The sequence below is a fragment of the Ciona robusta genome, chromosome 6 (genome assembly GCF_009617815.1).
Source record: "Ciona robusta chromosome 6, ASM961781v2".
Lineage (NCBI taxonomy): Eukaryota > Metazoa > Chordata > Ascidiacea > Phlebobranchia > Cionidae > Ciona > Ciona robusta.
The window spans coordinates 1,537,950-1,565,056 of NC_143240.1; the positions used below are offsets into that span (position 1 = coordinate 1,537,950).

Consider the following 27,107-nt stretch of genomic DNA (forward strand, 5'->3'; position numbering starts at 1 on the left):
AGCTCCATTACTACATTCGCCCGTTTTCTTTACTACCGGGTAATAATATAATAGACACTTTATATCACGTACAGACTTTAGCAGATAATGATAACGAACTTAGTTAATGTAGCTCTCTTGTTAATGTAAGTCGCCCGTGCGTGACTTTTAGTCGCCAGGGACGCTTTTTTTGCCGAAGGCGAAATAATTATCACAAGTGTGTTTGCCAATGTAATCATTGATAAGTAATTATTAGTTGTTAAAATGGTAAAGAAGAAAGGGAAGAAAAAGAAGTAAGTGAAATATACGTTATTTGAATAGTTCGTCTTAATGTATGTAACAGTGTAAAGTTTGTGTATATTTATGGGGTAAATATAAAATAAAGACTCGTCGCTGCTACCATTGTGGGCGTATGTGTCCTTGGGCAAGACACTTAACGGCAGTTTCTCAAACCCAGCGGTCACTAATTGTCCAAATTTCCAGTCACACATAAAAAATAAACAAAATACCCCCAAAACAATCACCCACAAAGTAACATACTTGATAACTCGTAAGCTTGCACGAGATGTATGAAACAGAACACCTGTGTTATTATAACGACTATCGTTTTTCTGCCACGCGAAAATAAAGTAAGTTAAATTCATTCAAAATTAATATTTAAAGAAAGCAGAAAAATGTGTAAAGGACTCAATGTATTCTATATATAGGGCATTTATGTTTTTTTTCAATCTGTCCATATAATATTGGAGTATTGCTTTAGATCTAAGAAGAAAGCAGAAGCACCAGAGCCAAGTAGTGGAGGTGACCTTGAAGTTGAGGGAGATGGGGCTCAACTTGGAATTGGAAAGAAAAAAAAGAAAAAGGTTAAACTTACCAAAGAAGAAAAGGCTGCAGTAAGTAGGAGCTGAAGGAACATATAGGCGCCTAATACACAAATATTGTAAAAAATGTTGTCATTAACGTCACTATCATACCACAGATGCCAATGATACTAACGTACTCCTGTTTAAGTCACATGCTGTATTGCGCAACAATGTTGGAATCTCTTTAGTTTAGTTAAAGTATTATTTCTTTAATGTAAAATCTTAGATTTTTGAAACATTAATTTTCGTTCCACCCTGCAAAACTTATTGTAAATTTGCCCTAAATTCAAATGTCAAAAAAGTATTGCGCAATCCCCTAATGACAACTTTGGTGCACAACAATATTTTAAACATTTCATGTTTATAACGAAATTTCAATGGTAGCAGTAACAAGCTTTGAACTTGTAACCCCTGGGTTAAAGACAGACACGCTAAATTCTGTGCCACAGCGTAGGACAAATATAAGTTTTGTTTAATCATATTAGTCTGTAAGTAATGTTTTTTTTAGGCAAAATTGGCAAAAATGCTCGAAAACTTTGTCACGGACAGCGCGGCTTATGAAAAATTTCTTCAAAAGCTCGACGTGTGGATGATGGTGAATACAGGAGAAGTAGAATCACTTTTTAAGCGTTTTGATGAAGAGGGAGATGGCATTGTACCTGTGCAAGTATTCAAAGCAGGTACTCTATGAATTTTTAATGCTCGTCGTTGCTACTATTGTGGGCCTTGTGGGCGTATGTGTCCTTGGGCAAGACACTTAACGGCAATTGCTCCAACCCAGTGGTCACTAATGGGTTGTCCAAATTATCGCCCACGCATAAAAAATGAAACCATTACAACAAAATAATCACCCACCAGATAACATACATGGTAACTCGTAAGCTGGCACGAGGTGTATGAACAACCTGTGTTATAACAACTGTTGTATTCTGGCCACGCTAGTATAAAGTAAGTTACATTCATTCATTCATTTATACAAACTAACTTGTTTTATTCTTGCGTGGAGAGAAACAATAGCCAATATAACATAGGTATTCTGTTTCATACACCATGAGTAGTTAAGCCCACTTACGAGTAACCAAATATGTGTGGATTATTGTTTTTTTAAATATAGCCAAAAGTTTAGACAGCCATTATTGACCACTGGGTTGAAGCAATTTTCATTAAATAGCTTCCCCAACAAAAAATAACCTTCAAAGTCACATATGTAGTGACCCATAAGCAAGCACGAGGTGCACACAACAGAACAGTGAGAACACCTATGTTATAACGAATCTTTTGTATGTAATGTATGTAACTTACTTTATTCTCGCTTGGCTGGAAAACGACAGTCGTTATAACACAGGTGTTCATACACCTCGTGCCACCTTACCAGTTACCATGTATGTTACTTTGTAGGTGATTTTTTTACCCCGCCAGGCTATAATAGACAAGTTACATTCATCTATTTATTAAACCTATACCTCCACAGGGCTAAAAGATTTGAACTGCCCTGCTACAAGTTTAGAACTCCATGCGTTGGCAGTTAAACTTGACCCAGAACAAACGGGTAACATCGAATACAGTGGATTTGAGCGTGGTATCCATTTACTGGTAAATGACAAGTCCGATGAAGAAGAAGAAGACGATGAAATGATCCCGGAGGACTTTGTTCCTCCACTTTATGTCACTAAAGCTCCTCCTCTTTTTGAGACTCTTCAGGACCCGCATCACGCTACATATCCAAGGTAAAAAATTTCAGAGAAAAATCTTAAAATTTTCATACAGAGAAATCTTAATTTAAGGTATGTAATATTACTAACTTGATAACTTGACAATAAACATAAATGGCTTGTTTGTCAGCTAGGTGTAGCGACCGTGCTTATTTTCTTCCAAATAAATGTAAATCTGTTTTTAACTGTAAGCTTGTTTTAACAACTGTTGTTTTGTCGCTCTATCCTGTCTTTTCATTAAAAATATTTCTAAATCTTCGGTAACCTAATTGAAGAGACAAATTAAAGTTATTATTATATCATAAAACACCATTGCAAAGTGGTTAGTGCGCCTGCTTCTAACCCATAAGGGGTTCAAGGCTCATCGCTGTTACTATTGTGGGCGCATGTGTCCTTGGGCAAGACAGTTAACGGCAATTGCTCCAACCTAGTGGTCACTAATGGGTTGTCCAAATTATCAGCCATACATAAAAAAATCCAAAATAATCACCTACAAAGTAACATACATGGTAACTCGTAAGGTGGCACGAGGTGTATTAACACCCGTGTTATAACGACTGTCGTTTTCCCATCACACGAGGATAAAGCAAGTTACATTCATTCATCATTCATAAAAATGAATGTAATATATATTATATTACATTAACCTAAAATTCTCATATTTCAGTTTATGGGGTTAATGAGATACTGTTGGCACCTAAATCCTATATTTCTAAAGGTGTTTTAAACAAATACCAAGTTTTTTTAAGTCTAGGGCTATCGTTATATAACCTAATTCGGTAAATATTCTTTGTTTACTACCAAATGGGGGTGTGAAAAGAGAATAAAAACATGCCCACCTTACCTACTGTGTTTTCTTAGGTTCATCATAGTACACCTGAGGCTAGCAACTTTTGATTTGATTGACAAACATCCTGGCCATTTTGACATGAAGGTACACAGTCATATGACTATTGGGACGTTAATTGAACTTATTGGAGAACGAGGTCGCATTACAAGTGGTGAACTAAACGTGTATACAAACAAGTACGTAATTTTATTATTATATATATGTATATATATGTGTGTTGTTTTATAAAATTATTTTTTTTTGTCTTTTTGATTACGGTAGCGAAGATTTAGAAATATTTTAAACGAAAAGACAGGATATAGCGACAAAACAACAGTTGTTAAAACACGCTTACAGATAAAAACATATTTACATTTAATTGAAAGAAAATAAGCGTGGTCACTACACCAAGCAGACGAACCAGCCATATTAAAATTACATAATTTAAATTGTTATGTAATTCCCAAAAAAGCAATTACCAAAAAAATATAGGAATTACCAAAAATATAACAGTCGTTAAAACATGCTACGGGTAAAAAATTAATATGGTTCGGCTAAAAGTGTAAAATAAAAGCCTGGCTACTAAACCTATAAAACAGTACAGTTAAAAGTTGTATTCATTTAAAATATTTTTTCATCATAAAACTGTTCAATGTAATAGTAAGTTGGCGTAAGATGAGACATGCCTTCTATGCTCTTTTCTAATTTCATTTGGCAGTAAACAAAGAATATAATAAGATTACTATATCCTCAACTCTTAAAAGCTATGTTTAAAACATGGTTAGGAAACATTTTGTGCTAAAGGTGTTCTATCGTACCCAAAAGAACTGAAATAAAAGCTACGGTATAGCTTTTGAATGTGATGGATGTAACTTGCCTTATCCTCGCGTAGGCGAAAAAACAACAGTCGTGTTCTGTTTCATACACCTCGTTTCAGCTTACGAGTTACCACGTATGTTAATTTGTGGGTGATTATTTTTTGTAGGATTTTTTTTTGTGTGGCTGATAATTTAGACAACTGATTATAACTGTTATGATTTTAAAACGGTGGCGTTTTTACAGAGAATGTAACCAGGAGGGGAAACTTGGTAAATACCAATCACTTAGCGAATGCGGTTACATTGGCGGCCCCTTTCGTCGACCGGAAAATGTAAAGTTATTTTACGATTATGTAGTCGAATACAGTGACTGTCCTTTACTCAACTGTGACCATTACTTTGGTCAAGAAAAACGGCCAAAAAATCCAGTTCTTACGGCGTATTTGTAGAATAACTAGGTGCCTGTATTTTGAAAACTAGGGCTTGTAAAAGTATAATTTAAATGTGGTAACAAAGCACTTAAATTTATTAAAGTGCTTTACTGTATTTCGTGTACTTTCTACAAACTCTAAGACGTATTGCGTTTAAATGTATGTAACGCTATAACATCAAATATTCAATTTTTAATTGAAATTTTAGTCAATTTTGTAGACATTGCCTTTTAGATCAGCTCTGTAGTGAGTAAGCTGTATTTTATAGCTTTACACAAACTTAATATATAGTGTATATATAATTGTGGGGGAAGAAGGGACACCTTTAGCACATATTATCCAAATACCCTGATCGTGTTTTAAACAATTACCAACGGGCTATGGGAGTTGTAAGGAAACGGTTTTATAATTCTTTTAATGTTCTTTGTTTGCAACCAAATTGGACGAGAAAATAGAATGAACAGGTGTCCTATCTTTCCCCGCCCTCTTCTATATTGGGAATTTTCTTTTACGCATAAAAACTCTATTTGAACAGCTTTTTTTAATCCCCTTTAGTAAGTGATGGGAATGCAGCAGCTGTTTTGTAACAATACTGTTTACTGTGTAGTTATTAATAGTTTACCGTTTACATCACTGTGCTGTTGTTTTAGTGCCTTTTTTAATAAATGAAATTATAAAATTTGACCTTTGGTTTAAAAGTATCATTAGTTCATGAAAAGAGTGTAAAAAAAACAATTAGTTACCGAGTTTTATGTTTGAAAACTATTGGTATTTTAAAGGTACAATATAAAGAGCATATTTTTCTCTATACAGTATAAAAACAAAGAATTTTTATACCCAATTTTTCAACTGTATTTCTTTATTGTGACATTTCACTTTTATTACAATTCGGTTAAGAAATCTCAGACCAATTACCAAAAATCACCAAATTATTTTTTTCATTTGTAAAATTGATGCAAAGCTTTAGTCTGTGCACGAAGGCAAAAGTGTTTTCGTGCACGTACAAGACGATTTTGCCGAGCAGCATGTAGTCGATTCGGTGGAACGACCGCAGCAAATCGAGCAGAAGTTGTTATTACCCATATCGTATAAAGCACCTGTAATGAAAAAGAGTAAAAAATATGACTATTTTATTAAACTCTGGAAAAAAGTAAAAAAACACAAAATGTATACAGTAGGATTGGGGAAGAGGGGACACCTTTAGCACATAATATCCAAATATTCTGATCGTGTTTTAAACAATTAACAATGGTATATGGGAGTTGTGAGGATATGGTTTTATATTTCTTTGAATTTTCTTTGTTTACTACCAAATGGGACGAAAACATGGAACAAAAAGTGTCCCATCTTCCCCCACCCTACGGTATATAATTATTAGGAAAATCAGAGTTTTTTTAACAAGGATTTTTCATATTCTTAGAGTCTAAAATAACGTTTCTTTGCTGACTTTTTCGACTTTATTCATTTTTTAGGGGCAAGGGGTACCTTTCATTAAATTTGGTTATGTAACAGATTTTCTTACTTGCGAATTCGCCTCTTGCTTTCGGGTAATCGTCTCTCATTGCGGTTGTCTGTGTGCAATCCAAAGATCCATGTAAACTGTTGCAAAGTACATTGCCAGAACAGCAGTCAGAAACTCCTTTGTTCTGTACGCACAGACTGCATATGCCGTCCCCTGTTAAACACATTAACATGAGATTTCGGATCAAAAATTAATATAAATGAATGTAATTTGCTTTGATCTCGAGTGGCCGGAAAACGACAGTCGTTATAACACGATTGTTCTGTTTTATACATCTCGTGTCCGCTTACGAGTTACCACCTATGTAATTTTGTGGGAAGGCGTTTTTTTGTATGGCTGTCCATTTGGCTAGAGCAATTGCCGTTAAGTGTTTTGCCTACATACGCCGACAATGGTAGCAGCGACGAGTCTCGAACCCGTAACCTTTAGAATAGAGATGGGTGCGCGAACCAATGTGACACTGCGCCGAGAAAATATAATATAATAACTTTATTGTCTCTTCAATTACGGTAGCGAAGATTTCGAAATAATTTAAACAGAAAGACAGTTTATAGCGAAAATTTAACAGTATTTAACTTACAGTTAAAAACATATTTACATTTGATTGAAAAAATTGAGCGTGGTCGCTACACCTAGCAGACAAACAAGCCATTTATGTTTAATTATTATCAAGTTAAACTTCTAATAAAAACAATAAGTGGGATAAGACAATAAGACAATACCTGTGTCAAGCTCGTCCAGGGCTACCACACAAACAACGAACGCCAAACACACAACTAAACTGACCTTCATTTTACTTGTATCTGCAAAGCAAGTATTATGGGGTAAAATGGGATACCTTTAAGAAATAATATCTCGTATTTTCCTGTTTTAAACAATTACCAATAAAATGGAAACGTGTTCTAGCTTTCCTAACCTAGTATACAACTAAATCAACATAATACAGTAGGGTGGGGGAAGATGGGACATTTTTAGCACTTAATATCCAAATATCCCGACCGTGTTTCAAACAATTAACAACGGTCTATAGGAGTCGTGAGGATAAAGTTTTATAATTTTTTGAAAGTTTTTTGTTTGCCGTGTCCCAAGTGTCCCATCTTCCCCCGCCCTACTATATAAAAATACATATATATATACTGTTTCTGCTGGTAATTTCATTTGGCCTAAAATAGAGTTCTTCGTTTGCCAACTTACTACTACATGTGCCAACGTTTATTTACCGTAACTTTAAATCTTTGAAAAATAATAAATTGCAAAAAAGCCCCATTAGACATAACATTCAAATAGTCATATACCATTCAACTATATATTAAAAAAACAACCATTTAAGCATATTTTAACTAGAAACGCGAAAATATTTTAAAACAGTTGTTAAAAACGTATACCATTCTGTAACTTTTACCTTGTCGTAATGTGTTTAACCTTAGAAAACTGGAGTTTCATTTCGTAACTGTAAAACAGGTGCCCATTTTCCCATATGACGTACAACGGTAGATAAACAGTTGTGTATAGCATATACCATATTCGTGTTTGTGTAAGGTATATCATGTGCTAATATCATTACAAAATGTTTGGTACATTAAAATAGCAATGCTGTTCGGTATTTTCACGATTTTAAAATTGGTAATTGTTCTAAAACACGTTCATCAGAAAATTTGGGATTTATGTGTTAACTGTATTTTATCTTACCCCACAGTACTATACCAGAAATATATCATGCTTTTGCTTAAAAACATTGGTTTCTTTGTATCGCTTATACCTTCACACCTAGCCTAAAAGCGTGCGCAGTAGTGCGCAGAACAACTTTTGCGCAAACTTTGAAAATAAAGTGCGCACAACAACTATTGCGCAAACGTTCAAAACTAAATGCGCAAAACATATTTGATTTTCCGCCTGTTATTCAAGTAATGGTTCAGTAAACACGTGACAGTTAACGTATTGTGTTTCTCAAATATTGCAGACCCGAACGCGTATCCTCACGACTTCCATAGACCGTAGACCTATCTTCCCCACAGTAGTATATAACACTAACAAATGAAATCCGGGCGTATACCAAAAGTCCGTTGGTTCTATAATTTTAAGTGCCTTTTGTATACACACTAATCTACAGTTCAGAGCGTTTTCCGAATTAACAGGATCAATTACCATCAAAAGTTGATTATTGTGATTTTATTAGCAATCACTATCGGTAATTGTAATTTCCTATACAGCGCAAACGCAAGAATGTTTTTGCAGCTTTATAGCTACGTGAATGAATGAATGAAATTTATTTCGTCTCTTCGGTCACGATAACGAAAAACGAGAGAGTTGATAAAAGCGAAAAGACGGCAGTAACGGTAAATGAACAGTTTTTAAAACACGCTTATTGTTGATTAAAACGAAAGAAATAATGTTTTGGGTAAAAATGATGGCCATTACACTTTACAAATAATACAATGTAAAGATTAGGTAAATAGAAGAAAAGTGTGCGTACAAGAAAAGAGCGGTTCTTCCTGTTTTTGTCGTGAAAAAGTTTTAAACAATACGAAAAAGCAAATAGAGCACGATCTACAAAAACAGCGAGCATAATAGGATTAATTTTTGATTTGCAGTAATCAAATATTTGCACAGCTCTTATTTGTGCGTTTGCAACCAGGTTAAAGCAAAGTCATAACAGCAGTTTAGTAGCAACGGATAAAGGCGTCCTATAGATTCAAAACAGGACCTGGAACACGAGCTATTTCCCTATCAGAAGCAAATTTGTAAGGTGATGCCGATTTTGATTAGGGGAAAGGCGGGAAAGGGCAACAGCCGTTGTACCTGGCGGGAGCGGCATGGTTTAATATTTACAGCACGTCTGATTTGTAATTCTCACAGCCAAGTTTTGTGTATTGTGTCAAACAAAGACTATAGCGTCGGTGTAGTTAGTTTTTTTCTTTATATTAATGCTGTAATGCTATTTATTTGCAGAGGCTTATGTTGGATATGATGTTCCATCAAGGGCTACTGTTACTTTGTGCAAGTGTTGCGGTAATTGGTCAAGGTAAGTCGAATTAATTGAATTGCAAATTAAAATATAGTAAGGTGGGGTAATATGGAACATGTTTTTATTCTTGTTTGTCGTCCCATTTAGTAGCAAACAAAGAATATTTACAAAATTATGTTACCGTATAGCTATGCTACCCTAAAAAAGCGTTGTTAATTGTTAAAAACCCGATCAGGTGATATCGGATTTGGGTGCTAACCGTATTCCACCTTAAAGATACAGGACTATGTATAGTACAGTGGGGGAAAATGGGACACTCCTGTCACCTAATATCCTGATCGTGTTTTAAACAATTAACAACGGTCCATGGGAATCGTGAGGATACGGTGTCACGATTCTTTGAATATTCTCTGTTTACTACAAAATTGGACGAGAAAATAGAATGAACAGGTGTCTCATTCCCCCCACCCTACTATACCTCGTGTGTTAATCGTCGAGACTTTATTAGAGTATAACTAATTGACTAAAGGTTTACCCAAGTTTTATGCCTCGTATGACATAAGCAGTGAAATATTAAAAATCCACTCCCGTACATTTCTAAGAACGCATCTTTTCAGAAACTGTTATCGTTTTAGAAGTTACACGCTAACGCGGCTCGCTTATGCAGTTTTGCAACGTATTGCCGCAACCCAGTTTGTATGAACCATATTACAATGGTCCATTAAAAACGCAGTTTCTTTACCAGTGTCTGCCAATATGCGAAATGGCCAAAAGTATGGTGCTATGTAGTTTAAAAATGTATGTGTTTATGTTGTGTATTAGACTAATAATTTAAAATAATTCCCTACAAAGTTACTACATACGTGGTAGCTCGTACGCAGGCACGAGGTGTATGAAACAGAACACCCATGCTATTATAACTGTTGTCGTTGTCCCGCCACGCCGGGGTAAATAAGTTACATACGTGGTAAGTTGTAAGCAGGCACGAGGTGTATGAAACAGAACACCCATGCTATTATAACTGTTGTCGTTGTCCCGCCACGCCGTGGTAAATAAGTTACATACGTGGTAAGTTGTAAGCAGGCACGAGGTGTATGAAACAGAACACCCATGCTATTATAACTGTTGTCGTTGTCCCGTCACGTGAGGGCAAATAAGTTACATACGTGGTAAGTTGTAAGCAGGCACGAGGTGTATGAAACAGAACGCCCATGCTATAACAACTGTTGTTGTTCCGTCACACGAGAGTAAATAAGTTACAATTATTCATTGACTTTTTATCTCTATAGACTTGACAGAAAAGTCGGCCGCCTATTGGGAACAGGTTAGCGAGGCAGAACTACTTGAAACACTTCAATACCAGAAGCTGAATATCAAAAAAGCAAAGAATGTCATTATATTTATTGGTTGGTATATTACTAAATTTGCACTGACGTATATAGTGTATATTGTAGGGTGGAGGAAGATGGGACACTTTTTTATTTTATTTTCTCACCTCATTTGGTAGTAAACAAAAAACATTTAAAGAATTATAAAACCGTATCCTCACGACTCCCATAAAACACGATCAGGATATTTGGATATTTTTTGCTAAAGGTGTTCTGTCTTCTCCCACCCTATTATACGTTTGTATTTTATACAGATTTGTAGTGGTACTATATGTAATATGAACAATATGTCTGTGGTATGGGGTAAGATGGTTCATGTTTTCATTCTCTATTCTTTCCCATTTGACAGTAAATAAATATTTACAAAAATAACGGTGTCTTTACAACTCTAAAATGGTGCTGTTATTTATTAAAAACAAGATTAGGAATTATAGGAAAATATGTGCTATCTGTTTCTTAACCCACATTACTATTTATAGTATTCTGAACACATAAGCAGAGTGTATGCATTTGGCCTATTTTCAAAGCATTGGTGTTATAGCATAAACCATATTAAAGGAACCTTAAATTTACGATATTTGACTAACGGGTAGCGACTATAATTTAAGACTTTATGTAAAATATCATAAAATTTGGAATGTGTAGTCGCTGGTCCCAAATGTAAAAACAGCATTCTTTGTGCAGGTATCTTTGTGGGTGAATTTTTTGCTGATTTTTATTGTATGGCTGAAAATTTAGATTTTTAAAATGGACCACTTGGTTGGAGCATTTGTGGTTAAGTGTCTTTCTTAAAAGATATACAAACGTCCACAATGGTAGCAGCAGTGGGCCTTAAAAAACGAATGAATTTGCTTTATACTCGCATGGCGTGAAAAAGACAGCCATTTTTACACGGGTGTTCTGTTTCATACACCTCGTGCCCGGTTAAGAGCTACCACGTATGTTACCTTGTTGTTGATTTTACGAAGATATTATCTAGTAGGGTGAGGGTAGATGGGACACCCTTTCATTCTAATTACTTCCAATTTGGTAGTAAACAAATAACAATTAGAGAAATATAAAACCGTATCCTCACAACTCCCATAGACCGTTGTTAATTGTTTAAAAGACGATCAGGATATTTGGATATTATAAGCTAAAAGTGTCCCATCTTACCCCATCCTACTATTTACTTCATTATAGGTGATGGAATGGGCGTTACAACAGTAACGGCGGGACGAATCCTTAAAGGACAGAACTCTGGTGCTTCGGGCGAAGAGACGAAACTCGCTATGGATAAATTGCCGTACACTGGAGTTTCAAGGGTGATTTAAATACGTTTTTTTATTATAGTAAAGTGGGGTAATATGGGACAGTTTTCATGGTGGGGTGAGATGGGATATGTTTTTATTGTATTATTTTGTTGTCAAAATTATAGGCAGTATACAGGTAAAAGTTAAATCACCCATAAAGTTACATATGTGGTAACCCTTAAGCGGGTACGAGGTGTGCGTATAACAGAACATCCGTGTTATAACGACTTGTCGTTGCCCCGCCACGCAAAAACAAATATGTTATATAGTATAGTGGGGGGAGATAGGACACCTTTTCATTTCATTTTCTCGTCCAATTTGGTAGTAAACAAAGAACATTCAAAGAATTATAAAACCGTATCCTCACGACTCCCATAGACCGTTGGTAATTGTTTAAAACACGACCAGGACATTGGGATATTAAGTGCTAAAAGTGCTCCGTCTTCCCCTACCCTACTATATGTTATACATATATTTAATCAATTTCGACGTTTATATATATCTTTAACGTTACAGACGTACTCCGTGAACAGACAAGTATCAGACTCTGCCAGTACAGCAACTGCTTTTCTAACAGGCGTCAAAACAAATGATTATGTTCTCGGCTTAAACGGTAACTCAGTCAAAGGCATTTGTGCTGGGAGCATAAATGAGAGTAATCTTCTAACGTCTGTATTACTTGAAGCTAAAATGGCAGGTTAGTAAGTAAAGTATACTGTGGGGTAGGATGGGGTACCGTTAGCACCTAAATTCCATATGTCCGAAAATTGCGCTGGACTAAATTTCACACCCGGCCCAAGTTTCACAACTCTCATAGACCGATGTTACCTGTTTAAAACACGTTCAGGATATTATGTGCTAAAGGTGTCCCATCTCCCCCCACCCTACTGTATTAAGTTCAAACATCTTTGTATAACCGATTTTATTAATACTGTATTGTGCAATAAAAATAGCAATAGCCTGCTAAAGTTTGCCTAGCTGTAATTAAAGTCATTAGCAGGTTGTTAGAAACTACTTTCAGTATACAACTTAAAACGCAATCGCGAACTTAATTACGCTTTGCGTTTGAAGTGCACGCATTCATGTTTAATACAGTTCAATACTATTAACATCGAGTTCTGTCTGCTAACATAAGCATACTTTTCTGGCGCACTGTATATATAATACTTCAGCAAACATTTCTTTCATAGTTTGGTTTTAATACAGTTATATAAGCATTTAAACGAATTTTTTTTTGAACATTAATTAGATAGTGGGCAATTTCATCATTTTTTCGAACAGTTTAATTGCCCGTCTAATTTTCAGCTAAAATATATCCGCATGTGTAGAGTTAAATATGTGGTCATTTTTTAAGCGTTCACGAGGTGTATGGAACAGGAAACGTTAAAACGACTGTAGTTCCCCGCTATGCCAGGATAAGAAAGTTATATTTATTTATAAATGAATGTAACTTACTTTATTCTCGCGTGACCGGAAAACGACAGTCGTAACACGGATGTTCATATGTAGTAGGGTGGGGGGGGGGGGGGGTTGGCAGACCTTAACCACTTAATATCCAAATATTCTGAATGTGTTTTAAACAATTAACAACGGTATATAGGAGTCGTGAGGATATAGTTTTATAATTCTTTGAATGTTCTTTGTTTACAAACGAATTGGACAAGAAAACAGAGTTAAAAAGTGTCCTATCTTTTCCCACCCTATACTGTACTTTGTGCCAGCTTACGATGTACCATGTATGTTACTTTGTAGATGTTTAATTTTTGGAACTTTTTACTCAAGGTATGTCTGCTGGCATCGTAACTACGACAACAATAAACCATGCCACACCTGCTGCTGCGTATGCTAATTCACCAGACCGATTATGGTACAGCGACGCTGAAATGACTGCAGAAGCAAAAGAAAACGGGTGCAAAGACATTGCTCAACAGTTTATTGATAAAAGCGACCAATTTACGGTAAGACGGCTAAAAGTTAAGCGCCATGGCACAATCGGTTAGCGGCCATATTCCTGGGTTCAAGTCTCGTCGCTGCTATACTATTGTGGACGTATGTGTCTTTGTGCAAGACTCTTAACGGCAATTGCTTCAACCCAGTGGTCACTAATGGCTTGTCCAAATTATTAGCTATATATAAAAGATAAAAAAAACTAAAAAAAATAATCATATACAAAGTTACATACATGGTAACTCCTAAGCTGGCAAGAGGTGTATGAACCCCTGTGTTAACGACTGTCGTTTTTCGGCCACGAGAGGATGAAGTAAGTTACATTCATGAATTGCCTAAATTGTTAGTCTTACAGAAAAAAAATCACCCACAGAGTCACATACCTGATAACTCGTAAGTGAGCACGAAGTGTATATAGCAAACAGAACATCTGTATTATAACGACGGTCGTTGCCTGGTCATACTAGAGGATAAATAAATTACATAAATTCATTCCCTCCTTAAAATTTTGTGCAAGCTATATTTAACTAAAAGTAACTAAATAACCTAAATCTATATAGGTTGTTCTTGGTGGCGGACGGCAATACTTTAAACCGAACACAACATTTGACGTCGAATATACAGATAGAGCTAACTTAAGATTAGATGGACAAGATTTAATCGAGGTTTGGAAAGCAAAGCAAAGCAACCGGAATTCAGCATACGTTTGGAACAAAGAACAGTTTGATCAAGTTGATGTTGCGAAGACAGATTCTCTGCTAGGTATTCATATAACTGTAATATAGTAGGGTGGGGAAAGCTGGAACAGATTTTTATTCTATTTTCTCGTCTCATTTGGTAGAAAACAAAAAAATTTAAAGATTTATAAAACCGTATTCTTACGACTCCCATATACCGTTGTTAATCGTTTAAAACACGATCAGGATATTTTGATATTATGTGCTAAAGGTGACTCACCTTACCCTACAGTACTATATAGATTTGATTTAACGTATGCAAATAACCTCGACATTTTAGAGTCGCGTGGCTACGGTTATCTAATTCTATTAGTGTTATTTGTTTACTATCAATGGGGCGATAAAAAAGAATGAATTCTTTTCTTGTAAATGGGCACAAGGTGCATGAAACAAAGCACCCGTGTTATAATGACTATCGTTTTCTGGCTCTGCGGGGATAAACCAAATTACATTTCTTTAATGCAGGTCTTTTTGAACCGTCACACATGAACTATGAAGCGCACCGGGCGCAAGACGGCGCTGGAGAGCCTTCTCTGAAAGATATGACCTCAAAGGCTATACGAATGCTCAAAAAGAACGATCAGGGTTTTATTCTTTTAGTAGAGGGCGGAAAAATTGGTTTGTTAAATTGATTTTCTAAAGTAGTAGAAACATATTCTTACTGGGCTAACAGTTAACGGTTATATAATACTTTGAATATGCTTTGTTTACTACCAAATGGGTTAAGGAAAGAAAATAAAACCATCTGTTCCCATTCTACTATTAAAGCATTAGGTATAATGTATCCCATATTACACCACACTACTTTTTATTATTAACCATCTAACCCCAAACTTTTTACAAAAACAATATATATTTGTCCCATATTGCCCCAGACTATTATAAAAAGAATAATTCCGGTCCCATTTTACCCCACTTTTTATTTTTTTTTGTTTTTAGACCACGGTCACCATGCAGGAAAGGCTTATCTTGCGCTCCATGATCTCGTTGCGCTTGATGACGCGATTGAAGCCGCAGTTGAGATGACGTCAGATGACGAAACAATGATCATTGTGACGGCGGATCATAGCCATGTTTTTACTATTGGTGGCTATAGTCATAGAGGGAATCCTATTTTCGGTATTTATAATATAACATATATTAGGGGTTGGGAAGATGGGACACCTTTTTATTCTATTTTCTCGTCCCATTTGGTAGTAAACAAAAAACATTCAAAGAATTATAAACCCGTATCCTAAGGACTCCCATAGACCGTTTTTAATTGTTTAAAACACGATCAGGATATTTAGATATTATGTGCTGAAGGTGTCCCATCTTCCCCAACCCTATATTTTCTCATTTCCACAGGCGCCGCTCCAAACGTTAATAATCCAAAGCTCGTCGATGATGGCAAACCATTCACCACACTTCTGTATAGTAACGGTCCAGGACATAGCACTTTGAATGGTGCTGGCTCTTGTGAAAGGGAAAACATTACGCTCATTGCGACAGGTAACTTTTTTATTTAGAATGTCTGTATAAGACGTATACGGTACAGTGGTTATAGCGCGCCTGATTGTAACCATAGGCTATGATGGGTTCGTCGCTGACAACACCTTAAACGAAATTGCGCCAACCCTATGGTTACTAATGGGTCGTCCAAATTGACGGCCATACAGAAAATAAACAATAAAATAAAACAATATATATAGAAAATAAACCAACAAAGTAACATACGTGGTAACTCGTAAGCTGGCACGAGGTGTGAAACAGAACACCGGTGTTTAACGACTGTCGTTTTCCTGCCACGCGAGGATAAAGTAAGTTACATTCATTCATTTATATACCAAAAATACAAGCTAAATTATTTTTTTACATTTTAGACGACCCAAATTATAAACAACAAAGTGCTGTACCGTTACCATCTGAAACTCACGGTGGGGAAGATGTGGTTATAATGGCTCGTGGACCAATGGCTCATTTATTTGAAGGAGTTCATGAACAGTCTTACATTGCACATATTATAAGGTATTTGGGCCTATTTTATTTAAATTAAATTGGTCATACTTGCATGGCGGGGCAAATGCAGTCGTTTTTATACCACGGTTGTTCTGTTTCATACACCTCGTGTGCATGGCGGGGCAAATGCAGTCGTTTTTATACCACGGTTGTTCTGTTTCATACACCTCGTGTTCGCTTACAAGTCACCATGTATATAACTTTGTAGACTATTTTGCCTGCCAGTGTTGTAAGGTATTTGGCTTATTTTAATTAAATTGAATTGTTTGGGGCATGTACGTTGGTTTATACTTGCGTGACGGGGCAGTCGCGGTCGTTATAACACGGTTGTTCTGTTTCATACACCTCGTGTTCGCTTCAAGTTACCATGTATGTAACTGTATAGGTTATTTTGCCTGCGAATTTAAATAAACCAATGAAGACCTCCTAGTTTAAGCATGTATCCTTTAGACTATTGACCACGTATTCACGAATATTAGCAGCAAAGGTATTGAAACCGGTATGAGTAGTTTTGACACTCGGTAACTGCGCGTACTTTACAGCTATACACGCATATATAAAAATGTTTTTTTACAGATATGCAACTTGTATTGGTAAAAAAAGCAAAAATTGCGCCGCACAACTCCAGCAGTCGACTGATTTGATTTTCGTCAGTTTTTTGGGATTTAGACTATCTTCTGGACAGGCTCAACTAGCGCTGTACATTACATTTGGCTTGCTGATGGCCGCTTGCATTATTGCAATAGCCGCCAACTTACAACTTTGCAGAATGGCACGACAGAGCGCAAGAAAACACGAAGATCCAAAGGTTTTGAATGAAAAAGTCTGAAAAAGACAATAAAAACGTAAACTTTCAATCGTTTTTCACGCGAAAATGTACATATTTTGTAAAATGCGGTGCTATTTTATGTTAAATGTCTAAATTGCTGTAAAGAATGAGCGTTCTTTTTATCTGTAAGTTGTAGTGTGTTTGAATGAAGAATAAAAGTTTCATTTTGTATAAAAGTAACTGCGTCGACCGGGAGTCGAACCCGGAACTAGTGCTTGGAAGGCACCAATGCTAACCGTTACACCATCGACGCTGCGCAGACATCATGTCGAAACACGATATATACAGTTGAGTTTGTCGTGTGGTATTACTCGCAAGAAAACCTAAATCGATGACTATGCAAAATAACGCCGTTAGCGAATTACCAAATGACCACTTCAAAAACATTTTACCTTCAAACAGAGTATAAGTTGCATCGACGCTTGTTTTGTAGCAAATCCTTTTATATGGGATTTAGGTGCGAACGGTATCCCATCTAACTCCACAGTATCATATTGAACAGTTTCTTTTGTGTGACATTTGAGTCCTTTTTTCACGTGCTTCAAAACACTTCGTTTTCCTCTGCACTCTTCCTCGGGGTAATTATTGATTATTTTTTAGCGTCTTGTTTCGTCAGTGGGCGGACAGGGGCACTGCAGGCAGACAGAAACGCGGCCGCGTTGATAAGCGAGAACATGGCAGTTATTTCTCTTGCTTTATACTGGTAACAGCTATATTTGGTTTTCTGCTCTTTTACGGTGTTGCTTCAAAACAAACTTTAGCATACGCGTGCAGTAACTAAAAGATATATCGCTTTTTAGAAAAATATGTTTTAGAATTTAGATTGTTAGTGAAATTGTGAGTCGGTCTATATAGGCCGTTAGAAGAGCGCCTAAGCCTTCGAGAGTTTCTGTTACATATACGTGCCTGTGAAACTGTGGAGACTATAGACTTTCAAGCGGAGACAATTAAAACGCCTGCTGTTTCTAAAAAGCATTTGAATGTTTCTGAAAAGTATAAATTGTTTCCGTTTAGGTTCATCAGCGAGCAGAGCTGTTTTTCATTTGCCATCTTTATAATATTAGAAATCCATTGCACGCAACGCAGGCTTAATTCAAAGTCTCCTGCCAATCTCACCGTAGGCTTAATTCAAAGTCTCCTGCCAATCTCACCGTAGGGCTTAATGTATAATATAAAAACGGAAATACGCTTCAGTAGCTACACTCTGGGTATTTTGAATGGTACAAAATGTGTGTTAAGATTTTGTTTTGTTGCATTTTAGGCGATTTGGTAAAAGCTATTGTCCCCTTAATTCTGTTGCGTTTGGATATGTGGAACAATAAGTTATGCCTTGAAATCGTAAAAACAGAAATTGTCTAAATCTCTTTGTTAAAAAGATATTTTTAGACTGTAAAACAAAAGAGAAATCCAATCAACATCAGTGAAAAACACGTTCCGTTCGTGTAAATGTTTTGCCTAAGTGGTCGCAATTTCAATGTAAATTTGTAACAGTCCTAAAGAGAAAAAACACGTTCCATTCGTGTAAATGTTTTGCCTCTACGGGCGCAGTTCCCATGAAATTTGTGTCCGCCCAAAAAAGAAAAAAAAGGGAGAGCGTCGACAGTTTTCTTTATATCAGAAACCATTTGTACCTATAGATCTCAGACAATTCAGAAACCGCAACAAAACATGGACCGCAAAGTTTTCCTAGTGCTGCTTCTCGTCGCTTTGCATTTTGTGAACTCAAGCAATTACCGTCGCAGATTGGTAAGAGTAAAGTGGTCTGGAAATTATGACAATCTACCCCGCACGGAGGCAATGAATGACGAGTAAGTTGCTTTACGGTATATAGTAGGACAAGTTTTTATTCGATTTTCTTGTCCATTTGGTAGTAAACAAAAAAACATTCAAAGAAATAAAAAACTTATTCTCGCGACTTCCACAGGCCGTTGTTAATTATTGTTTAAAACACGATCAGGATATTGGGATATTATGCGATAAAGGTTTCCCACCTTTTTCCACAGTACTGGATTAATTAGATATAATAATTATGTGAATGTAACTTGATGCTACTTTTGTTATAGCAAAACACTTCTCGACGAAATTGTAAGAGACGCCCTCTCAAACTTATAAGAAGTTAAATGAAATGGTAAGGCATAACTCAAACTGAAACAAATTCTGTAACATTATTTTAAGAGAGCTTGTTTCGTAACCGAAGGATACCGGGTTTAATGCTCACTGCTGCTACTGAAATTTTTTTAATTTATTTATTGAAGTGTAAATCTTGCATTTTTTGTTCAAACAGTAGGGTGGGCTTAGATGGGACATGTTGTCGGTCTTTAGTTGTTATCTGCCAAAATCACAATAGGGCTAACTGTACTTTATTTAATAAACGTGTTTTTTTAGAGAAATGAAACTTAAAGAAATTGCATTAAATAAACAAAGAATCAACGAATTATACTTGGTCTGTTTTCTTTATTTATATTTCGTAAACAAAGCTTATTTGGTTCCATGATACGGATTACGTAAAAACGTAGGGGCATGTTGTTGAGCAAACGAATTAATAGTTGCCTATAGGTTGCCGAAAGTGTATATACGGTAAAATTATAACCTACAAAGTTACATACACCCATGTTATAACTACTATCGTTGCTCGCCACGCGAGATTTAATAAAAAGTACCGCTGTTAAATGTCTTGCATAATGACATATACGCCCACAATGGTAAATTTTCTGAATGATTAAAAATGAGCAATTGCAAAAAAAATAAGTACACGAACAGATAACAATACAGAAAGAATTTAAAACCTTCGACCGACGCGCGCTTTGTGCTTCAGCGCCCCAAAAAGGTTGCGAATTATGAACAATCGAAATGTGTTGCACTGAGAAACGCCGTATGGTTAAAATAAGGTATGACACCTTATGATACCGTGATAGGCGCCGTGGCAGTGTGGTTAGCGGACATATATATTTGTAACCCAGAGTTCACAAGTTCGAAGCTCGATGCTGCTAGAGTGACTTGTAAGCAGTCATAAGGTGTGAAACAGTACACTCATGTCAGAATGACTGTCGCTGTCATGCCACACGAGGTTAAAAAAGATTAAATATTATTACTGCTGCATCACCCGTTAAAATATTGACAGTATAATTAAAAACCGGAATTTGACCACACATTTTTGCTTCAGCGTTATAATACTTTACTGGAATATATTTTAATCAATGGTACACATACGTGTACCGTTGTTTTAATGCAAATACAGTAGTTTATTTATTTATTCGTTTATCGGCAAAAAAATAGAAATTTTCTTTCCCAGGGGATTCCCCGAAATATAATGTACCTTTGGTCGGATTCATTTCTTGCTTAACAGTTCAGATTACGCTTTTTGTACATAAAAGTCATACACTATTATGTTCTAACAATTCAGACTAACGCTATTATAGAATAGGGTTTCCCAGACCAAAGAGTAAGAATACCAGACGAATTTAAATGGTTAAGCTTGGACAGCATAGACTACAAAACACTGCAATATTGTTAATAGACTTATTTTACAAAAGTGGTAAATCTTACTTCTTAAATAATAAAGTTCTATGTAGCAGTTATGATGAATGGTATTAGTTGTTGTAGACTGGTATATTGTACATAGACAGACAAGCTATATGTTTTAGTATTGTTTAACACCGTTGTACTATTTATAGTATGACTTTGTGGCTTATTAAGTTAATTTCTGTTTTTTTTGCTTTAAGTTGCTGCTTTTACTGAACACATAGTATTGTTTATAGTTATAATACGACATATCATAGTTTTTTACTTATCTTTTCGAAAACGATAGAGAATATCATATTATGACACTTATTAAGACACTCTATGGATAAACGGTGTGAAAATCATTTAAAAAGCACGGCTGTTGCACCTAATAATAATTTGACATTATTAGGTTGTTAATCGGAATAAAACAGCATCTGAGTTTATTACTTTTTTGTTTACTTGCTGTTTATTTTCCATGGACTCCATGTACAATTACCTACAAAGTTAAATACGTGATAACTCGTAAGCTGGCACTAGGTGTATGAAACTAAACATTTGTGTTGTAACGACTGTCGTTGCCAGGCGGGCCATAAGCTTCATTCATTCATTCATACAATGGTAATTAACTGTGTGGAAGCAACTAACCTTGTGTTACAATACTTATAGTACTTGCTGGCACAAGGTGTATGAAACTGAACACCCGTGTTATAACGACTGTTGTTTTCCGGCCACAAGTTACATTCACTCTTCTTGTTTTCGGTTTTGACTGTTATTACCATCAAATACTCAACTTTGCTATGATATTTTGGCATATTTTCTAACTTTTTTTACATGTGAATCTATTTTTTACTAAAAATGCATTTACAATTTTGAGACTTAGGGTGGCATGCAGAAAGTATCTTTGATTAGCTGATAATTACTGATCATAAACTTCTGTGAATATATTAATAAATGATATTTTTCTATAAAGGCACTAAAATAGATAAATAGAAAATATATATGGAAATAAGACCCGTAGATAACATTAAAATGACCATGGCAGCGGCAGAAACATCATTTTCTATCGATGGAACATGTTCAGTTGAAGAACAAACTCACAATATTGATCATTCATCTGATCTTCTTCAATTTGCCAATGAATCACGACAAGATGGTTGTTTTAATGACATCATCATTCGTGTTGGAGAGAAAAACATCCCAGCAAACAAGATGGTTCTTTCTTGCTATTCTAAATATTTCAACACCATGTTTACTACTGAGGTACAAGTGTAGTCTACTGTTGTAGTCTACATTTTAGCGTTGTGTTTCATTTTAGCGTTGTTTTTACCTTTTGACTGTCTACACAATTCTACATGTGAATCGGACTATACTTTTCTCCGTATTCATTGTTTCAGCCATAAACTCTGCCCTAAGTCTTTGTAAGCCTATGGGGGATGAAGTATTATTGGGAAAGTGATGCTATTTAGTTGCGTTTAAGCTATTACAGTGAATTAATATTAATAAAACAAAGGGTGTGTAAGACTCGAAGGGGCGCGGGTGCGAAAAGCAATAAAATTAAGTGTTACATGTGTTATATAGATGATTTATTAAAAAAGGCGGCGCAAGTTTTGTTGGGTTCTTCATTCAGAGGGGCGTGCTTCAAAAAGTTTATAAATCCCTGAATTAAGTAAACAGTGTTATTTTAGATGGAAGAAAAGTATAAAGATGTTGTTGAAGTTCATGGTGTAGATGCGGAAAGTGTGGAGAAACTTGTTGAATTCATGTACACAGGAAAAATCAACATCAACACCAACAATGTGTGCAGCCTTTTTGCAGTTTCTGATTTTCTTCAAATGGCTTGTACGTAAAACTTGATTTAAATATTATATTTTGTTTAACTGTGTCTTGATTGTTTCAGCTGCCAGGAAACTTTGCATTGAATATTTGTCAACAACAGTTTCTCTACAAAATTGCTTCACAATTCAAGCTTTGGCTGACCATTTTACCGTTCCACAGTTAACTAAGAAATTCAACAACTTTGTTATTAAAAATTACCAACAAGTTGTTTCTGGTGATCAATTTAAGAAACTTTCAAAAAAGTTTGTTATCCAGTTATTACAATCAACACATGATAAAGTTAGTTTAAAATTAAATGAAATGTGACATGAACAAAAAGTGCAAACGCTTAACTAAACATAAGATTAAACCAGAATCTATAACACTTAAATTAACTAATATTTAAATACAGATTTATTATTATGTAATCAAATCATTTCTCAGGTTTCTTCAGATTTGGTTTACATTGCTGTTATGAACTGGGTGAAGTTTGATTTGGCTTCAAATGAAAGTTATTTGGAAGAAGTCATCAAATTTGTCGATTTTTATGAGTTGTCTTCAAAGATGCTTGAAGAAGTGGTCTCTGTTGAGGTGAATGTCCTTGCTTTTTCCCAGCCCTGTGCTTAGCGCGCCTGCCTCTAGCAAAGAGGTGACGGGTATAAGACTTGAACTAGCTACCATTGTTTCAAATTGTTTGCATATGTAGGCAAGAAGCTGAATAACAATTGCTCTAACCCAGTAGTCCTTTATGCATTGCCAAAATTTTCTACCTTGTATTGAAAAAATATAAGTTGCACAAGTGGTAACTTTTGGGCGAGTACAAGGTGTATGAAACAGAACACCTGTGTTATAATGACTAACGTTATCCTGCCATAGTGCCATGTAAGGATGACAAGTTCTGTATTAGTTTATCAGTAATTACAAATAAATTTATATTAAAGTTGTTATTTAGCCTCTTATTAGAAAACTTGGTGATTTGGTTGATTCATTATTTGGTGCTTTGGTGCAATATTCAAAGAAAACAGGTATAGCCTAAAACGTATGTCATATACATAATATTTATATAACTAATAGTAGTTCCTTTTAAATTTTATTATAAATTGCGAAAATACATTATTTTAATTAGTACAAATAAATTGTATGTCACAGTTAATAATTTTCAAATACTTTTTTAATTTGTAATTTATAGTCAACATTTAGGGCAAATTTGTATTAATAATATTAAGGTTAACGCTATTTTATTACTTAGAGAAATCTCTCATATCACTTGGTGGAACAAGAACTTTAACCAAAGTAACCAAGCTTGATTTACAAACAAAACAATGGATTCAACTTCCGGCAAGTAAAATATGTGTTTTTTTAAATAAAGAAATTATGTAATTTCCTTAACAGTTAAAATCTCACAATAAGTACATATTGAACAGTATTATGGCTTCAAAATAGCTAATTCTTATCATACAGTGTATTTCAGTTTAAGCAAATGTTAATTTTTAATTGGCATTTATTTGTTATTTTACATCTTGTTTATATTTGCATTTTAGATTTTTTAAATCGCTTGTTTCTTAGTTATAGAATAAAGATTAAATGTTTGATTTGATTTCAGGATTTACCTGTTCGTCGAGATAAAGCAGCAGCCGTTGTCATCGATGATGTTCTCTATTATCTTGCAGGAGATTCAGAAATTGATGGTAAAATTGCAGCAACTAACATTGTTCATCGAATGAAATTAAAGGAAAAAGTTTTAAAATGGGAGATGGTAACTCCAATGCAAGTTAAGAGATTTCTATTTGGTGTTGCTGTTTTAAATGGTAAGTTAAGTTTACATTAATATCTTGACTCCTATTACAAATATTTATTAATAATTTTTTTTCTGTGATTTTTAGAGAACATTAATAATATTCTCATATTCTCATTAGGTACATTAGAATATTTCTTAACTTAACCAATAGGTCACCACTTCCACTACAACTACTTTAAACAACAGTTATTGAGCACGGTAGTGGTCATATTTTTCGTCGAATTTTTTCGTCGAACAGTTGTTCTTGGCTTTGTTGTTGTTGTTGCTGATAGGGCGATTTTTTTCCGCACTTATCCTAATTCTCAATTCTAGCATTTTCTTTAATCTCTTTATTGAAATCAAACCGTAATATATATTTATAATTTTTAGACTAAATTTTCAGATTTAAAACCGCACAATTAGCGTGTGTGCACCGAAGCGTAGACGAGTGCCTTTTTCTTATCGTTATCTTCGGTATAAACACCGCGTCTCTCGTTTCTTCGCTCTTTTAGTTTACCGCTCGCAATAAATCATTATGCAGCCGCCACAATATGAATAATATTAACTTCTAACATTACCTATAATACTGCGTGACTACGGTTTATCCAAATTCACAAAAGCAAACGTCTTTAAGCGACGACAAGGTTAACTAGTGTAAGTTTACATGTCAACACACGGTACAGGAGTTGTACAAAGCGTATTTACACATATTCTTTACCAAACTTTCATTCCTTATACGTCTTAAGTTTAATGAGTTTTAATACACGACTAAGTGCATTCTATCCACTGCTCCACAGTCACCAATGGCGACTGAAACCCGCTTTGTTGGTTACTTTTGATTTGTTTTTGATCGATCTCAGTCGACCATTGTAGTGATAGTGGTAATTAATACTATGCTAATTAGTTTATACCGTGCTCATGCATTAGATCTGTGTGATCTCTTGTTTATACTGTCTAGAACAGTGGTTCTTAAACTTTGTTGTATGCTTTACCCTTTTAACAAATATGCTTATCAGATTTACCCCAATATGTAATAAGGCGCTTATTTATTAAAAAGCGAAAACAGCTAATTACATCAGTTATATTTAATGCAAGGATACGCTAGCTTTTTGGCAACGAGTTGTTCAATGTCTGGTAAAGTACTACAAATCTTCACAATTTTTTCTGTCCCTTCAACCAATGTGGATTTTGATTGGTAGCTCATTTACCCTCGAAATACAAGGAATTTACCCCCGGGCTAAATTTACCCTAGTACAAGAAATGCTGGTCTAGAAACTTGGGGAGTATGAGATACAAAATCGGAATTTCCCTTACAAGTGCGTGCCTGGAAATTTACAACGATTGTCGCATCAGCATCAAACTATTACAATTTAGGCACAGTCGCATTAAAAGCACTTACTTTATACCTTACACTATTAGTATTATTTAAAACATTCTTTACACCTAAATATCACATAATTAATATTAAATCTCATAACATAGGTACCATCTTTGTATTTGGTGGAGCTGATGATAATATCAAAAGTCTATCATCAGGGGAGTATTATGTTGTCTCACTTAACAAATGGATTCAACTTAAACCAATGAAGATTGCCAGATATGGCCATTCTATTGTTGCTCACAATGGTTAGTTATTCTAACAAAATTTGTTTAGTTTATTTTATTTAAACAACATGTAATGTATCCAGGTTATTTATATTCACTTGGTGGATCTGGGTCAGAGTTTCTATGTTCGATGGAACGATATGATCCATTCTTAGATGAGTGGCAAGATGTTGCTCCAATGCAAACACCCCGACGTTTCTTTGCTGCTGTGGTGCTTAACAATGCTATTTATGCTATTGGTGATTGTTTTTAATTTACTAAAATACAACTTTGTTTCATAATTTCTTATTATTTCTACTCGAATTTAACCATGGCATTTGACTCTTAATAAGAAAAAATGTTGCATATCCCCCAAATAATTATTCATAGTTGAAAGGCTTATTTATTTTTTAGGTTTTGTCTTAATATTTTGCAATACTTTATTTGCAAAAAATCTGTAAATCCATAAACTGGTGAAATGCACTTATCTAAAAAAACACAAGCTTAAGACCAATATAAAACTTATAAAAGATTAAACAATCAATATTCCAAAGGTATTTATATTTGTCCTTAATTAATATTAGGTGGTTTATGTGGAAAACAATCTCCTAAATCGGTTGAGAAATACAATGTTGATGATGACACATGGGTTTATGTGAAGGATATGAACATGGAGAGAAGTCGCTTTGCAGCTTGTGTTGCACAAAACAAGATTTATGTAGTAGGAGGGTGAATACTTAACATTTATTTTGTTTCTGATTAATATTCTATTTCAAATTATTTATTGTAGTCGGGATTCTAATAATGAAGTTATGAAATCAATTGAATGTTACAATGATCAAACTGACAAGTGGAGAGTTGTTGGTGAAACTGAAGTTGAATTACTTCGTCATTCTCTGGTTGCTGTTTAAATAGCAAACAGGTAAACAACTTTCCGTTGCACTAATAAGTCACATGTTTATTGTTGCATATTTTACAGCTTCATTGGCCAAGGACCATTACAAGCTATAAGCTGTGTATGCACACCACAATTGGGCTTTACTTTATTAAATAAAGTCAATGATTTAATGTGTAAACTATAACAATATTTGATTGATATTTATCAATGTTTCATCAG

General features: G+C 35.0%; 4 protein-coding genes and 1 non-coding gene across 11 annotated transcripts; 3 read left to right on the plus strand and 2 right to left on the minus strand.

Moving 5' to 3' along the window:
- The first annotated feature begins 7 nt into the window (after nucleotides 1–7).
- On the plus strand, nucleotides 8–5,316 carry LOC149734772 (uncharacterized). The gene is made up of 6 exons (XM_089879985.1): nucleotides 8–272; nucleotides 740–872; nucleotides 1,351–1,522; nucleotides 2,314–2,569; nucleotides 3,416–3,580; nucleotides 4,446–5,316. The coding sequence occupies exons 1-6, from the start codon at nucleotides 244–246 to the stop codon at nucleotides 4,648–4,650; spliced, it is 960 nt and encodes a 319-aa protein (XP_089736111.1). The 5' UTR covers nucleotides 8–243; the 3' UTR covers nucleotides 4,651–5,316.
- Nucleotides 3,440–19,747, plus strand: LOC149734773 (alkaline phosphatase-like). 5 transcript variants are annotated; one of them, XM_089879965.1, is made up of 15 exons: nucleotides 3,440–3,580; nucleotides 9,104–9,176; nucleotides 10,409–10,525; nucleotides 11,690–11,811; nucleotides 12,316–12,496; nucleotides 13,582–13,757; nucleotides 14,307–14,508; nucleotides 14,949–15,101; nucleotides 15,423–15,602; nucleotides 15,831–15,974; nucleotides 16,346–16,490; nucleotides 17,058–18,530; nucleotides 18,948–19,118; nucleotides 19,374–19,438; nucleotides 19,696–19,747. In XM_089879965.1, exons 2-12 carry the CDS (start codon nucleotides 9,110–9,112, stop codon nucleotides 17,308–17,310), a joined length of 1,740 nt encoding a protein of 579 aa, XP_089736091.1. In that variant the 5' UTR covers nucleotides 3,440–3,580; nucleotides 9,104–9,109; the 3' UTR covers nucleotides 17,311–18,530; nucleotides 18,948–19,118; nucleotides 19,374–19,438; nucleotides 19,696–19,747. The 5 variants fall into 5 exon arrangements, with proteins under 5 accessions (XP_089736091.1, XP_089736090.1, XP_089736088.1 ...); XM_089879964.1 differs by lacking the exon at nucleotides 3,440–3,580 and adding an exon at nucleotides 8,758–8,895; XM_089879962.1 differs by lacking the exon at nucleotides 3,440–3,580 and adding an exon at nucleotides 8,768–8,900 and having other exon boundaries at nucleotides 17,058–18,539.
- LOC149734774 (uncharacterized) lies at nucleotides 5,180–8,590 on the minus strand. 2 transcript variants are annotated; one of them, XM_089879994.1, is made up of 4 exons: nucleotides 7,557–8,590; nucleotides 6,877–6,957; nucleotides 6,155–6,307; nucleotides 5,180–5,729 (listed from the first exon to the last, which is right to left on the minus strand). In XM_089879994.1, exons 2-4 carry the CDS (start codon nucleotides 6,944–6,946, stop codon nucleotides 5,596–5,598), a joined length of 357 nt encoding a protein of 118 aa, XP_089736120.1. In that variant the 5' UTR covers nucleotides 6,947–6,957; nucleotides 7,557–8,590; the 3' UTR covers nucleotides 5,180–5,595. The 2 variants fall into 2 exon arrangements, with proteins under 2 accessions (XP_089736120.1, XP_089736121.1); XM_089879995.1 differs by having other exon boundaries at nucleotides 5,453–5,729; nucleotides 7,577–8,590.
- Nucleotides 17,492–17,563, minus strand: Trnag-ucc (transfer RNA glycine (anticodon UCC)). The gene has a single exon. It is a non-coding gene; the product is annotated as a tRNA-Gly (tRNA).
- Nucleotides 19,056–26,912, plus strand: LOC149734776 (kelch-like protein 12). 2 transcript variants are annotated; one of them, XM_089879968.1, is made up of 13 exons: nucleotides 19,056–19,118; nucleotides 19,374–19,438; nucleotides 21,857–22,074; nucleotides 22,500–22,653; nucleotides 22,712–22,929; nucleotides 23,074–23,220; nucleotides 23,582–23,654; nucleotides 23,879–23,967; nucleotides 24,233–24,437; nucleotides 25,889–26,032; nucleotides 26,095–26,250; nucleotides 26,575–26,719; nucleotides 26,781–26,912. In XM_089879968.1, the coding sequence occupies exons 3-13, from the start codon at nucleotides 22,024–22,026 to the stop codon at nucleotides 26,899–26,901; spliced, it is 1,503 nt and encodes a 500-aa protein (XP_089736094.1). In that variant the 5' UTR covers nucleotides 19,056–19,118; nucleotides 19,374–19,438; nucleotides 21,857–22,023; the 3' UTR covers nucleotides 26,902–26,912. The 2 variants fall into 2 exon arrangements, with proteins under 2 accessions (XP_089736094.1, XP_089736093.1); XM_089879967.1 differs by lacking the exons at nucleotides 19,056–19,118; nucleotides 19,374–19,438 and having other exon boundaries at nucleotides 21,763–22,074.
- Nucleotides 26,913–27,107: the final 195 nt, after the last annotated feature.